This window comes from Aegilops tauschii, chromosome 7 (assembly GCF_002575655.3).
Source record: "Aegilops tauschii subsp. strangulata cultivar AL8/78 chromosome 7, Aet v6.0, whole genome shotgun sequence".
Classification (NCBI taxonomy): domain Eukaryota; kingdom Viridiplantae; phylum Streptophyta; class Magnoliopsida; order Poales; family Poaceae; genus Aegilops; species Aegilops tauschii.
This window is the reverse complement of record NC_053041.3, coordinates 479,139,777-479,152,206: the sequence shown is the minus strand read 5'-3', so window position 1 is coordinate 479,152,206 and position 12,430 is coordinate 479,139,777. Positions and strand designations below refer to the sequence as shown.

The 12,430-nt window shown below is 43.7% G+C and overlaps 1 protein-coding gene across 8 annotated transcripts; it reads right to left on the bottom strand.

The window, feature by feature from the left end:
- Positions 1 to 4,621: 4,621 nt before the first annotated feature.
- Positions 4,622 to 12,170, bottom strand: LOC109745508 (nuclear poly(A) polymerase 4). Of its 8 annotated transcripts, none has more exons than XM_020304635.4 (12): positions 11,186 to 12,170; positions 11,019 to 11,096; positions 10,748 to 10,855; positions 8,647 to 8,709; positions 8,397 to 8,558; positions 7,463 to 7,576; positions 7,305 to 7,367; positions 6,901 to 7,230; positions 6,641 to 6,805; positions 5,377 to 6,294; positions 5,213 to 5,258; positions 4,622 to 5,116 (listed from the first exon to the last, which is right to left on the bottom strand). In XM_020304635.4, the coding sequence occupies exons 1-11, from the start codon at positions 11,261 to 11,263 to the stop codon at positions 5,244 to 5,246; spliced, it is 2,094 nt and encodes a 697-aa protein (XP_020160224.1). In that variant the 5' UTR covers positions 11,264 to 12,170; the 3' UTR covers positions 4,622 to 5,116; positions 5,213 to 5,243. The 8 variants fall into 8 exon arrangements, with proteins under 8 accessions (XP_020160224.1, XP_020160222.1, XP_020160221.1 ...); XM_020304633.4 differs by having other exon boundaries at positions 5,213 to 5,289; positions 11,186 to 12,017; XM_020304632.4 differs by having other exon boundaries at positions 4,622 to 5,010; positions 5,213 to 5,289; positions 11,186 to 12,017.
- Positions 12,171 to 12,430: the final 260 nt, after the last annotated feature.

Sequence of the window (12,430 nt, the reverse complement as noted above, 5' to 3'; positions counted from 1 at the left end):
CCCTTGATGGCAACAATACAACACGTGCCTCTCTACCCCTACTATGTCACTGAGTGAGGACACTGCAAGATTGAACCCAAAACTAAGCACCTCTCCCATTGCAAGAAGAACCAATCTAGTTGGCCAAACCAAACTGATAATTCAAAGAGAAATACAAAGATATTTAATCATGCATAAAAGAGTTCAAAAAAGACTCAAATGATATTAATAGATAATCTGATCATAAATCCACAATTCATCGGATCTCGACAAACACACCGCAAAATAATATTACATCGGATAGATCTCCAAGAACATGGAGGAGAACATTGTATTGAAGATCAAAGAGAGAGAAGAAGCCATCTACCTACTAGCTATGGACCCGTAGGTCTGTGGTAAACTACTCACGCTTCTCACGCTTCATCGGAAGGCAATAGAGTTGATGTAGAAGCCCTCCATGATCGAATCCCCCTCCGGCAGATTGCCGGAAAAGGCCCCAAGATGGGATCTCACTGGTACAGAAGGTTACGGCGGCGGAAAAGTATTTTGGTGGACGCTTTTGGTGGTTTGGGAATATTTCTCAATTTATAGGCCAAAGATTAGGGTTAGAGGACCTCCGAGGGACCCACAAGCTAGGGGGCGCCCCCTCCCCCCTAGGGCACGCCCCTAAGGCTTGTCGTCGCCTCGGGACTCCTCTGACTTCATCTCCAAGTCCTACTGGTGTCTTCTGGTCCAAGAAAAATCATCGCGAAAATTTTATTCCGTTTGGACTCCGTTTGATATTCGTTTTCTGTAAAACTCAAAAACAAGGAAAAAACAGAAACTGGCACTCGGCTCTAGGTTAATATGTTAGTCCCAAAAATAATAATAATATAGCATATTAATGCATATAAAACATCAAAAACAGATAATATAATAGCATGGAACAATCAAAAATTATAGATATGGTGGAGACGTATCAGGGTACAATAGTGATCCAGGAGTGGATCACTGGACAGTGGTGAAATTATCCTTAGATACTTAAAGAGGACTAAGGAAATGTTTCTCGGTTATGGAGGTGATAAAGAGTTCATCGTAAAGGGTTATGTCGATGCAAGCTTTAAACACCAATCTGGACGACTCTGAGTCTCAATCTGGATACGTATAGAACGTGGGAGCAATTAGCTAGAGTAGCTCCATGCAGAGCATTGTAGACATAGACATTTGCAAAATACGCACGAATCTGAATGTTGCAAACCCGTTGACTAAAACCTCTCTCACAAAGAAAACATGATCACACCTTAGAACTCATTGGGTGTTAATCGCATGGCGATGTGAACTAGATTATTGACTCTAGTGCAAGTGGGAGACTGTTGGAAATATGCCCTAGAGGCAATAATAAAGTGGTTATTATTATATCTCCTTAATCATGATAAAGGTTTATTATTCATGCTATAATTGTATTGATTGGAAACTTAAATACATGTGTGAATACATAAACAAATACTAAGTCCCCAGTAAGCCTCTACTAGACTAGCTCGTTGATCAAAAGATGGTTAAGGTTTCCTGACCATAGACATGAGTTGTCATTTAATAACGGGATCACATCATTAGGAGAATGATGTGATGGACAAGACCCAACCGTTACCATAGCATATGATCGTTCAGTTTATTGCTACTACTTTCTTAATGTCTAATGCATGTTTCTTCGACCATGAGATCATGCAACTCCCGGACTCCGGAGGAATACCTTGTGTGCCATCCAACGTCCCAACGTAACTGGGTGATCATAAAGGTGCTCTACAGGTATCACTAAAGGTGTTGTTGGGTTGGCATGGATCAAGACTGGGATTTGTCACTCCGTGTGACGGAGAGGTATCTCTGGGCCCTCTCGGTAATACAGCATCACAAGAACTTTGCAAGCAAAGTGACTAAGGAGTTAGTTACAGGATGATGTATTATGGAACGAGTAAAGATACTTGCCAATAACGAGATTGAACTTGGTATGGAGATACCGACGATCGAATCTCGGGCAAGTAACATACCGACGGACAAAAGGAACTACGTATGTTGTCATAAAGGTTCGACCGATAAAGATCTTTGTAGAATATGTAGGAACCAATATGGGCATCCAGGTCCCGCTATTGGCTATTGACCGGAGAAGCATCTCGGTCATGTCTACATCATTCTCGAACCCGTAGGGTCCGCACGCTTAATGTTCGTTGATGATATAGTATTATATGAGTTATGTATGTTGGTGACCGAATGTTGTTCGGAGTCTCGGGTGAGATCACGGACATGACGAGGAGCTCCGGAATGGTCCGGAGGTAAAGATTTATATATAGTATGATATGGTTAGGCTAAGGGGTAAGGCCCATGGGGCTTTAGGTAGGTGCAAAAGGAAATTTTGCGGAGGTCAGGGACCCTGGCGTCTGGTCCTGGAGTCCGAGAAGGACTCTTGCCTTGCGGGCTAAACCGACTTTGAGGAGGCTCTTTCTCCAAGAAACGACCCTAGGGCTCAACATATAAATAGAGGGGTTTAGCACCGGGAACACATCAAGATTCATCAAGCCGTGTGCCGGCTACCCCGCCCCCTCTAGTTTATCCTCCGTCATAGTTTCTGTTGTGCTTGGCGAAGCCCTGCGGAGATTGTTCTTCACCACCGTCGTCACCACGTCATCGTGCTGCCGGAACTCATATACTACTTCACCCCTCTTGCTGGATCAAGAAGGCGAGGACGTCATCGAGCTGAACGTGTGCTGAATGCGGAGGTGCCGTTTGTTCGGTACTTGATCGGGATGGATCGTGTGTACGACTACTTCAACCGCGTTGATAAACGCTTCCGCTTAGCAAACTACAAGGGTATGAATATGCTCTCCCCCTCTCGTAACTATGCATCTCCTTGGATAGATCTTGCGTGTGTGTAGAAAAATTTTATTTTTCATGCAACGTTCCCCAACAACAAAGGGGTCTTCGGAAATACAGAAGGATAGTAACACATATCTCTCTCTAATCTAGACCTATAGTGGAATCCATCCTGCCAATTTTTGGCAAGTCGTGATATATATGGGGCATGCCGGGACTCGCCGGGAGCAAATTTCCCAAGGAAAAACAAAAAAACACGAGGGAACCCTAATTTGGGATTGGGAGATTACGAACTAACTTCAACCCTGCACAAAAATCTAGGGTTATCGAAACACGAAGAGCAACACAATGGCGACCATGGAGGCGGGAATTATGTGTTTATATAAAGAAATATATTTGGTTGGAGGGCCATGGCCCCCTTTGGCCCTCACTAAGCTTCATTGTTGTTCTTATGTAACATGTTATAATTTATTGGGTAACAAGTTTTTTTCACCTTTAATTAACCTGCATTGAATAAAACAACTCATATCAACCATTGTACTCCTCTGCCTATGATGATCACGTTTCATGCAATTGTGATAGGTGTCTACCTCCGCAATTTAGGATGGCCCCACCAACAGGCAGGGGTACCGAAGATGATGCATCAACATGTAAGTTTTACTACTCCCTTCATTATCCATAGAAGCCGCTATCAAAAATACAATTTACATTTATACAAGGTCACCATCTCAACCCAAGAAGAATTTATCTGATTTTTTTTGCCTCAACTATGCTTATTAATGCAAATGTTGCATGCAGAATATAGAAAGAAAAACCGGCAACATGTTTAATTACGCTAGAACACGGGAGCTTTCACACAATAAGTCGTGCTATTTATTTGTTGCATGGGGCTTTTGAGGCCTATGTCTTCTAGGCATAGCCGATCCCAAGGCCGGGTAAAGGAAGAGGGTTGTGATAGGCTTGACGAGCCAACATAAAAACTAGCTAGTCCTATAGGTATGAAACCCATTTGAGCGAGAGTAGTACCAGGATGGGTGACCTCCTGGGAAGTCCTCGTGAAAGGCTTTCATATCTAAGGGTTGTGATAGACTTGGCGAGCCAACGTAAAAACTAGCCAGTCTTTTGGGTATGAAACCCATTTGGGCGAGAGTGATACTAGGATGGGTGACCTCCTGGGAAATCCTCGTGAAAAAGTTTCATATCTAGCCTACCCCAACTTGTTTGGGATAGAAGGCTTCGTAAGTGAGTAGGTATGGGGCTTTTGAGGAAGAGGGATCACATGTAACATGTTCAATTAGCCCCAAAACACATACAACATGTTCAATTAACCACGAAACATGAGAGGTTTTCATACAATTGTCATGGTGTTTATTTGATGGCTTTGCTAAAGATGGATAGTTGCCTTGTATAATGAATGGAGGGAGTATTAAATGTTTTTATCTGAATTGTACTCATCATTTCTGTATACGAGACCACTTCGTTTTTCATGTCATAACTTTGACTTATAATTTTCAGCAACAAATGAGTTATGTGGCATAAAAAATATATCATTCGAGCATAAAGCTCTTAGTAATGTACATCCAATGACAAAAAATTTTCTGACTAAATTTTTTTGGTATAATAAATGGTCAAAAAAACACGGAGTGGCCTCGTACACAAAAATTGAGGGAGTGCTTTAGACGAGAACAGCATGTGTAACAGTACTACATGGTGTCATATTAACAGGTAACGTAGTTACCCAAACTCACATGCAGAGGCAGCCTGAACATGAAACTGAAGATAAACAAGCAAGGTATGCTAAAGTACAAGGAACCGTCTTGCAGATCTTATATTACGAAGGTTGGGAGGGTACAAAGGGGTCTTGAGAAACACAGAAGGATAGTAGCACATCTCTCTAATCTAGACCTACAGCGGAATCCCTGGGAAGTAAACAAGTCAACCCAAGGAGCCTGCTGGAGTTCAATCCATACATTAGGGTGAGCTACACCGCAACTCCAGACAGAATCGACAAATTAAGCCGCGGAGCGAGCTAGTTCCATAAATGAACTTGCCACAGATCTAGACTAGAGTTGGCAAAGATCTTATGACCTTCCATGAAAGAAACTTCGCTTGTTTGTTGTTTTTGCCATGCCATTGCCAGACATGATTTTACCACCATCTTCCTTCAAGTCCCCAGTGTTTGCAGATCTGTGTCGAAAAGGAAAGTTTGTGAGTTGAACAACTTACCAAAGGGACACCAGACCCTCCATTCCACCCGGCTCTGGAACCTCATGCTGTTGATGTCAAACTAACTCTGCGCAAAGTAGCAAACAAATACCAAACAGCAGAGTATAAAGAAAACGGAGCAACGTAGATACTCAATGTATAAGGATTGAGTTCAAGATCATGCCTCAATGATGACTTCTGGGATCCATCCGACTTCAAACCTGCATGAGCTTTAGAAAGCACTTCAATCCCATTGTTCAGCTTTATAGACCAAATGAGCAAATAAAGCAGTTCAGATCATATCTAGAAACAAACAGAAATCGTTTCAGGAAGGAAAGAATGTGAGACCTCTAACTCTTCAGGGAGGCCGCTCTGAGGAACTCCATTCCCACCGAAGTGCAGATTTTCAACAAGGACATTTCCCATGTCTGTTTCTGCAATCTGCAGTAACTCTGCATTATTGCCGCCGATGCTTTCACTTCCAACAAGCTCCAAAACAACCTTCTCGGCAACACGCTTTAAAGTTGTACTCACTGCTACGGTTGGAGCAGTGCTGTCCTTGACAGGTGAAATACAATCAACATGCTTGCTAGTCACGTCACCAGAACAAACCGCTTCAATTTTCACACACTTGGAGCCTGATGCGACTGAATCCAAGCTTTTCTCAGATGCATGTGATGAACTTGAGCACTTTGTTTGATCTTGATTGCCACTGCCAGGTGAATCCTGACTCCCACCACTTGCATTAGAAGTGACCTTTTGTTGATTATTGCTTATGGGCTCATCACTAACATTGCCTGACCGAGGTGATGAAGTTTTTGGGTGAACTGGACTGATTGAAGCCCTCTTAACAGACCGGCAAGGTTCAGTATCATCAATCCCAGTAGAATCATGCTTTCTCTTCAGCTGGCTGTCTGGAGATCCATTTCCAGGGTCATTCTTATCAGAGTGGTGCTGATGGTTCAAATGCCTTTGAGGACGAGGTCTCTTGTATCCTTCTGGAAACACATAAGCTGGAATCTCTTTCCTCCGGACATGCGAAACCGCCAACTCCATCCCAGGCTTCCAGAACATATACATGTTGATCTCATGCCTGAACTCATCAACTGTTCCACGAATATCAAACTGCTGACCTTCTTGTATTTTCACACCTTCTTTCCTTGATAAGCCCATGAAGAAAGCACAATGTGCACACTGTCTAGAAGGGTCTGCATACTCATATGGGTATGGATGGCATTGCAATTTCCCATAGGTGTCCCGCTCAATCTGCAAGTGCAACCAAAAACCGCAGGCTAAACAGTTAAGCATCATACATAAAAAGTAAGAACACATTTGAAAATAAAACACCATGTTTGCTGTTTGAAATAGGCATGCAAATTGTCACCCCACAAGTTCCCAACTCAAATCACTAATTTCCACTCTGACACTCCCCTTTATAATTGTTCTGCAGTTCAGACAGACTTCTACATGATCCAAGAATCAAAACAATGCAATCCCAGTTCCACAACCAGGAATTCCCGTAACAACTCCACTGATGCAGTATAGCCCCAAAAGGAAGTGAACCTATGACAAGTTGTGCACAGTAATATGAGCATATACAACATACTATTACCTTTAACGTCAGTTGCCTCAATCGAGACTCCACCCATCCCTTCCAAAGTCTGAGATCTTCATCATCCTCAGCGATGATGTCAACTTGCAAATAATTTTTATACGCCTCAAAAAAATTGAAAGGCTCAAAAAGGGCAGACCAACTAGCCTTATTCATCTCAATTTCCTGCATTAAAGAGTAAAGGAAACAGTAAAAATAAGCAGTTGTTGAATACTACCTCCATACCAAGATGTAAGACATTTTTGTAGGCTATAAAATACCTGGCATATTTTATTGCCAAACTGGAATTGTTCTATCATAACCCTCAGGGTGCTCGTCGAAACATTATAGCTGGAGTTCATGCATGGATATGCTGGGGTGATAATGGGCATATGATGTGTTCTGTCACGAGGATTTTTGCGTGGATCCCACACAGGAAAGCCAAGTTCCTCCTCCTCAATGGCACAAAGCATCACTGGAGTTGGCCAGCGCCACTGGGTAAAAACCCTGAAGAATCTCGAGACCAGCATGCTTGGCACAGCATTAGGATAGAGCTGGCAGACTCGTGCAACCAGTAAAGCCCAATTCACACCTCCAAGAAAACCAGTAACCTAGAAAGCCAGATATTAGATTAATCCTAGCAATTCAAAGAAAGTTGCCAACATTATAGTAAAACCACACTTACATTAGAATAAACACCTCTTCTTCTTGCCCAGTGCTTTAAACACCTTAGTGTTGTTCGAAAGCTCTACAATATAGAAGTATGTATATTGTTAACATTGCCATCCTAGAAAACGAAGATGGAAAAAAAATGTTGAGTAGATTATAGTTCCTCGAGTCAACCTCAATATTCGGAACAAGCCTAAGAATTTGGTCAGCCACTCTGCAGCCAGTAAGACTACGAACAGTTGCCTCATCAATGTCATAAAGCACTGCTTCCTGAGAGATATCCAAATCCTGCAGCAATATGTTAAGACAAAGATGTATCTCTTGAAATATTCGAGATCAATATATAGGCAAGAAGCAGGAGGTGGACTTCTAAGAGTATTGTTTCCTTCCACAGTACAAAGAACAAGAGCGCGAACGGAATTAAACAGCTGACAAAATCAACAGCAGAGGAAGTGTTGCATTGATGGAATTGTCCTCTTATCACCGCGGGACTGTTAGTGAAGAACTGTCCCAAGTAGCAAAAGAAGTAATTTTACAAAATACAATTTGGCAATATGCATAAGAATAAGGAGTAAACAGTTCATTCTAGGAAGGAGTTCTGCCAATGGTGACAACTAGGTTTTACCGTGAGGTCAGCCAACAGGAGACTAGTTGATAATGATGATGGAAGATTTAAGTGTTATTCACCACAAGAAGTTCAACATCAATTACATTCACATCCAACATAATACGAATGTTGCAACTTAATATGCTTCCCAAGAGAACTATTTTTCACCAAAAAACACACCTTCAATATAACTGCTCTAAAACTTCCCCATATGTTAGGAAAAACTACAAAACCAGCACACAGAAATAGAGGTAGATCACACCATGGATAGCAGAACAAACCTACATTACCCACCTACAGTACTGGCACACCAAGCTGAGAACGGGGTATATGTGATTACTATGAAATTATCACAAAAAAGTGAGAGTAACCCATCAGGATCATAAGGAAAGCAGATATTAGGAGGAACCATACTAGTTCATATTCATCCCTACTTAAACTTGGTATGAATTGAGAAACAAACAAATGCACGAATATATTTTATAGGAAGTACACACTTACAGATGGTACTACTAAGAGAGAAACACTGGCATATAGAAGGTCGATGGATATCCCATGGAACTTAAATTTCATCACAGGTACATGTGCATCAGGTACAGGTTGCAATTGAGTCACTTCCTCATTTTGTGCTAATATGTCATGCAGTACAATGAAGAAGTCTTCCTGTGAAAAAACTACTATGTTAGAAAACACCAATGCTATAGCTAACACAAAAACTACACTGGAGGCCTACAACAGGAAGTAATATTACCTCGCGATTCACATATGAAGGTCCAACACATAGAGTATCGATGTCAGCCCCAGGTCCATGGACCTACCAAAACATAAGTATAAAATTATGCACAAGTGGATGATTTTATGAGAAGGAAAAACATTAACATGTGTGATAACGGCACGTTGCAAAAAGGGTTAAATAGTATATAATACAAACAAGAAAATTTGATTATTTTCAATGAAACATGAACAACCTGCACAAAGAACTTAAATTAAGAGAAACACATCACACCACAAAATTAGATGCATGCACATACAATAACATCACATATGCTGTAACTAGCGAAATGTGGAGAACCACTGAACAAGTACATGACTATCTCTAAGTTGCAGATGTCAGAAGCTCAAATCAGTTAGGAATTTGTGAAAAAATGATAAGGATTCATAAGAAAAATAAGGCAATGCAATGAACAAATTAGCAACAGGGGCGACCATTAACATGTGTTTCTTTTGTTGGCAATAGGCTTGAACTATGGACACCAAAAGTACCAAGCCACCACACTAAAAAGAGTGGCATGTACTTCCCCACAAGCCAGAATGAGGACTAAACTGATCGTGTACCTAGCAACCATAGCAAGGGTGCTTGGCTTTCCTGCATTCCTATGTCTCTTTAAAAGAACTCTTCTATAATATTTGGTTAGGCCTAAGTTCAAGGTATCCAATGCAGTAATGCGCGTTAGGGCGGTCAACCCCCGCCTTACCGCCAAATGGAAGCTTAATCGCCTAAAAGCCTGAGGCGGCAGAAGTTCCATGGCGCTACCAGTGCACCTTACCACATAAGCGACATTCAAGCCCCACCTTATGGACGCCATAAAACATGGCTAAGTTCAGAACCCTGCCATTTAAGGCAACTAAATTAATATTGGTAAATATTAGCGCAAGACATATTTGATTCCACATGGAAGGAATCTGAACAAGTCTATGTCGCTCGACAATCATGCTGAATATTCATGAGAAAACTGACAGCTATTGGGATGTTTGTCCAAACCTATTCAAACAAGAATAGCCATCAATGTTAATTTCAGTCATGGCACACAAAAGAAGGCAGTATGGAAGTGTCAGAAGCAGAACAAGGAATTTAGATTCCACAAAGGAACAAATCATCCATCACCATTGCATCCACCGCCCTACAACGCAGATTTTATGAACTATCGCTGCCGCAGATGGCTATTTTAACGATGGTCCAAGCTCCCCATAAGTTCATTTTGTGCTATGGTGTTGATCATAAATGAGCATGCTGCTAAAAATGAGAAAGAAAATTCAAGTGTTACAAAACATTAAGCTCGAATTGACTAGGTTATGGGGTGGGCATAAAAATGAAAACCAAACACCGAACCGAATACAATGGTCTTTCCAGTTAATTTGGTACTCGCCTGGAATTTCAGTAGCGAATTGCGAACAAACAAACTGGATTTGGTCACTTCTGCACTTAACCAAACAAATCAAAATTAATTAACATGGGGCCAAACAAGCTGCTAATCTAGCCATCACTAAAACACAGCAGGCCACCAGCTCTTCAGGGCAGAAACCATCATCAGTGCTCCATCTAGAAAAGCACACGGCAGTAGCGCCAATGCTCAGAGCCCACCATCTCTAACTCGCCACCCGATGCCAAACCTTAGCCGCCAGCTCTATATCCTGGTGGTCTGGCATCACCTACCCCGTGTTGCCAACATCAACCAAATTGGTAAGATTTCTGGATCTCAGATTCTTTGTTCAAATCGGTGTCTACTTCCATAGTATTGTGTTTCTTTTGTTCAAAACAGATGCAGCACATGTTAGTTCATTTTGTACCAAAATAAAATCAGTTTCAAGCTTTACTTGTTTCGATCCATGGCCTGTTCAGTCGGAATTTATCAGAAACCAATATATTACAAAAATGCTATATAACCAACCCAAAATGCCAGTTTAAAACGAATCCCGACCCTACTCAAGCAAGCAATCATTCAACTAATTAGCAAACGAAAACAAAGGTAGAGCAGCAAAACAGTGCTGCTTTTACTGGCCTGATGCATTAGAAACTTTAAGCTGTAATATGCATGGTAGAGCAAAACAGTGAAAGCAACGCATACACTTACCCCTAGACGGTATGACCCAAAGGTGAAAAGCACGGCGTTTGCCTCTTCGACCATTTGATCAGTATATCCTCTCTGGCTAGTTAACTGTTTCACCCAATCTTTTACAATCTGCAAATTCAAACAAGGGTCTTGTTTAGCAATCAACAATTTAGCAAGCATTGTTTCAATCAGTAAAGCATTAGAACAAAATAGTCAAATATTGACATCAAACTGCACTTCTTTTTATCATACAAAAAGCAGGCAAGAAACGGTGCTGCAAGAGAGTAATCACCTTGTCAAGCTCCCCCAGCACCTCCTCTCGCCTAGCAGACTCGTCGGCACTTTCATATAGGCCGGCCTCAACCAAGAACTGGCAATTATATGGTAACAAACAAAACAGTCTGAGCAACAAAATCATCTTCTCGGAAACAACCAGTTACCGTAAGAGTAGCTACTAACCTTGTTCAATTCCACCGTCCTCTGGACATCAGCGTCCAACGGCCCAGCCAACGATATTGGCTTGTTAGAGGTCGCCATTTATCACACAAGAACGGTGGCGCCTCTAATCTACGATAATGCAACCAAGTAATCCTCCCTCCAGGACAAGCCGCCTTCAGAACAAAATCTCAAGAACGCTAAACCGCACAGATCGGCGCCTCAGAGCACGAAAAAGGCTCGGCAAAATTCGAACCGAACCGCCCCAAAATCGACGCTTTTCGCACGAAACCGAACAGAGCACGACCTGTTTCGGATGAACCCAGAGCCCACGAGCGCCGCCTCTATATTGGCCCTCAACGGAAGCAGGGGTACTAGTCGGACACGACCAAGGGAGTCGTGCGATAGACGGATCCAAACAACAAGGACGCCGAAACCTTCATCACCCAGGAACCCCCCCCCCCCCCTGAATCCGAGCCCCCGGCCGCAGAATCGCCCAACGGAGCCCGACGGGATCGCGCCGCCCGGATCGGATCGAAACCCCGACTGGATCGGCGGGAGCCGAGGACGCGCCTCGAGATCGGGCACGGACACGGATCCGGCGATCCGCCGGCCGCGGGGGTCGGGGATGAGGCGGTACGGCGGGCCGCCGCACCGGCTCCGGCGGGGGCGGAGGCGGAGGAGAGAGAAGGGGTCCGGGAGGGGAGAGAGGCGATGGGGAGGGGAGGCGAATAGGTAGGGCAGGGCAGTGTGGAGAGAGAAACAGAGGGGGGGGACGCGTGGGTGTGTGTGGGTTATCTGTCTGTTTCGCGGACTCGATTTGGGGCGAGATTTTTCCCGGGGGTTTATAGGATATATTTGCGGGGGATTGAGGGGGGTGCGAGGGTTATTTAGTCCTGGGCTGTAGGAATTGGTGGATCCGGCGCGGTAATCACGCGGCGGGAGCGGGAGCGGGAGCGGAAGCGGGGGACGGGTTCGCACCGGGTTCCTCTGAATCTGTTGGCGCCGCGGCCGCGTGGCGCTGGCAGGGCACGCGGGTGGAAAAGGGCAAAGCGGGATAGGGATGCAGCGAGGCGTTGCGGTGCGCGGCCGGCGACGCGTCCAGATCTTTTCCTCGCCGCCGGCCCCGGGTCTACGCATACGACTTTAGGGGGAGCTTTCGGAGCGTGCGGTGGAGTGGTTTTGACCCGTGAGTGAGGGTGGGTGAGTATGTTCCCGGGTGAATAGCTGGATCAGGTCTGGTAGGTACGTACGTTCCTTTGCTCAATG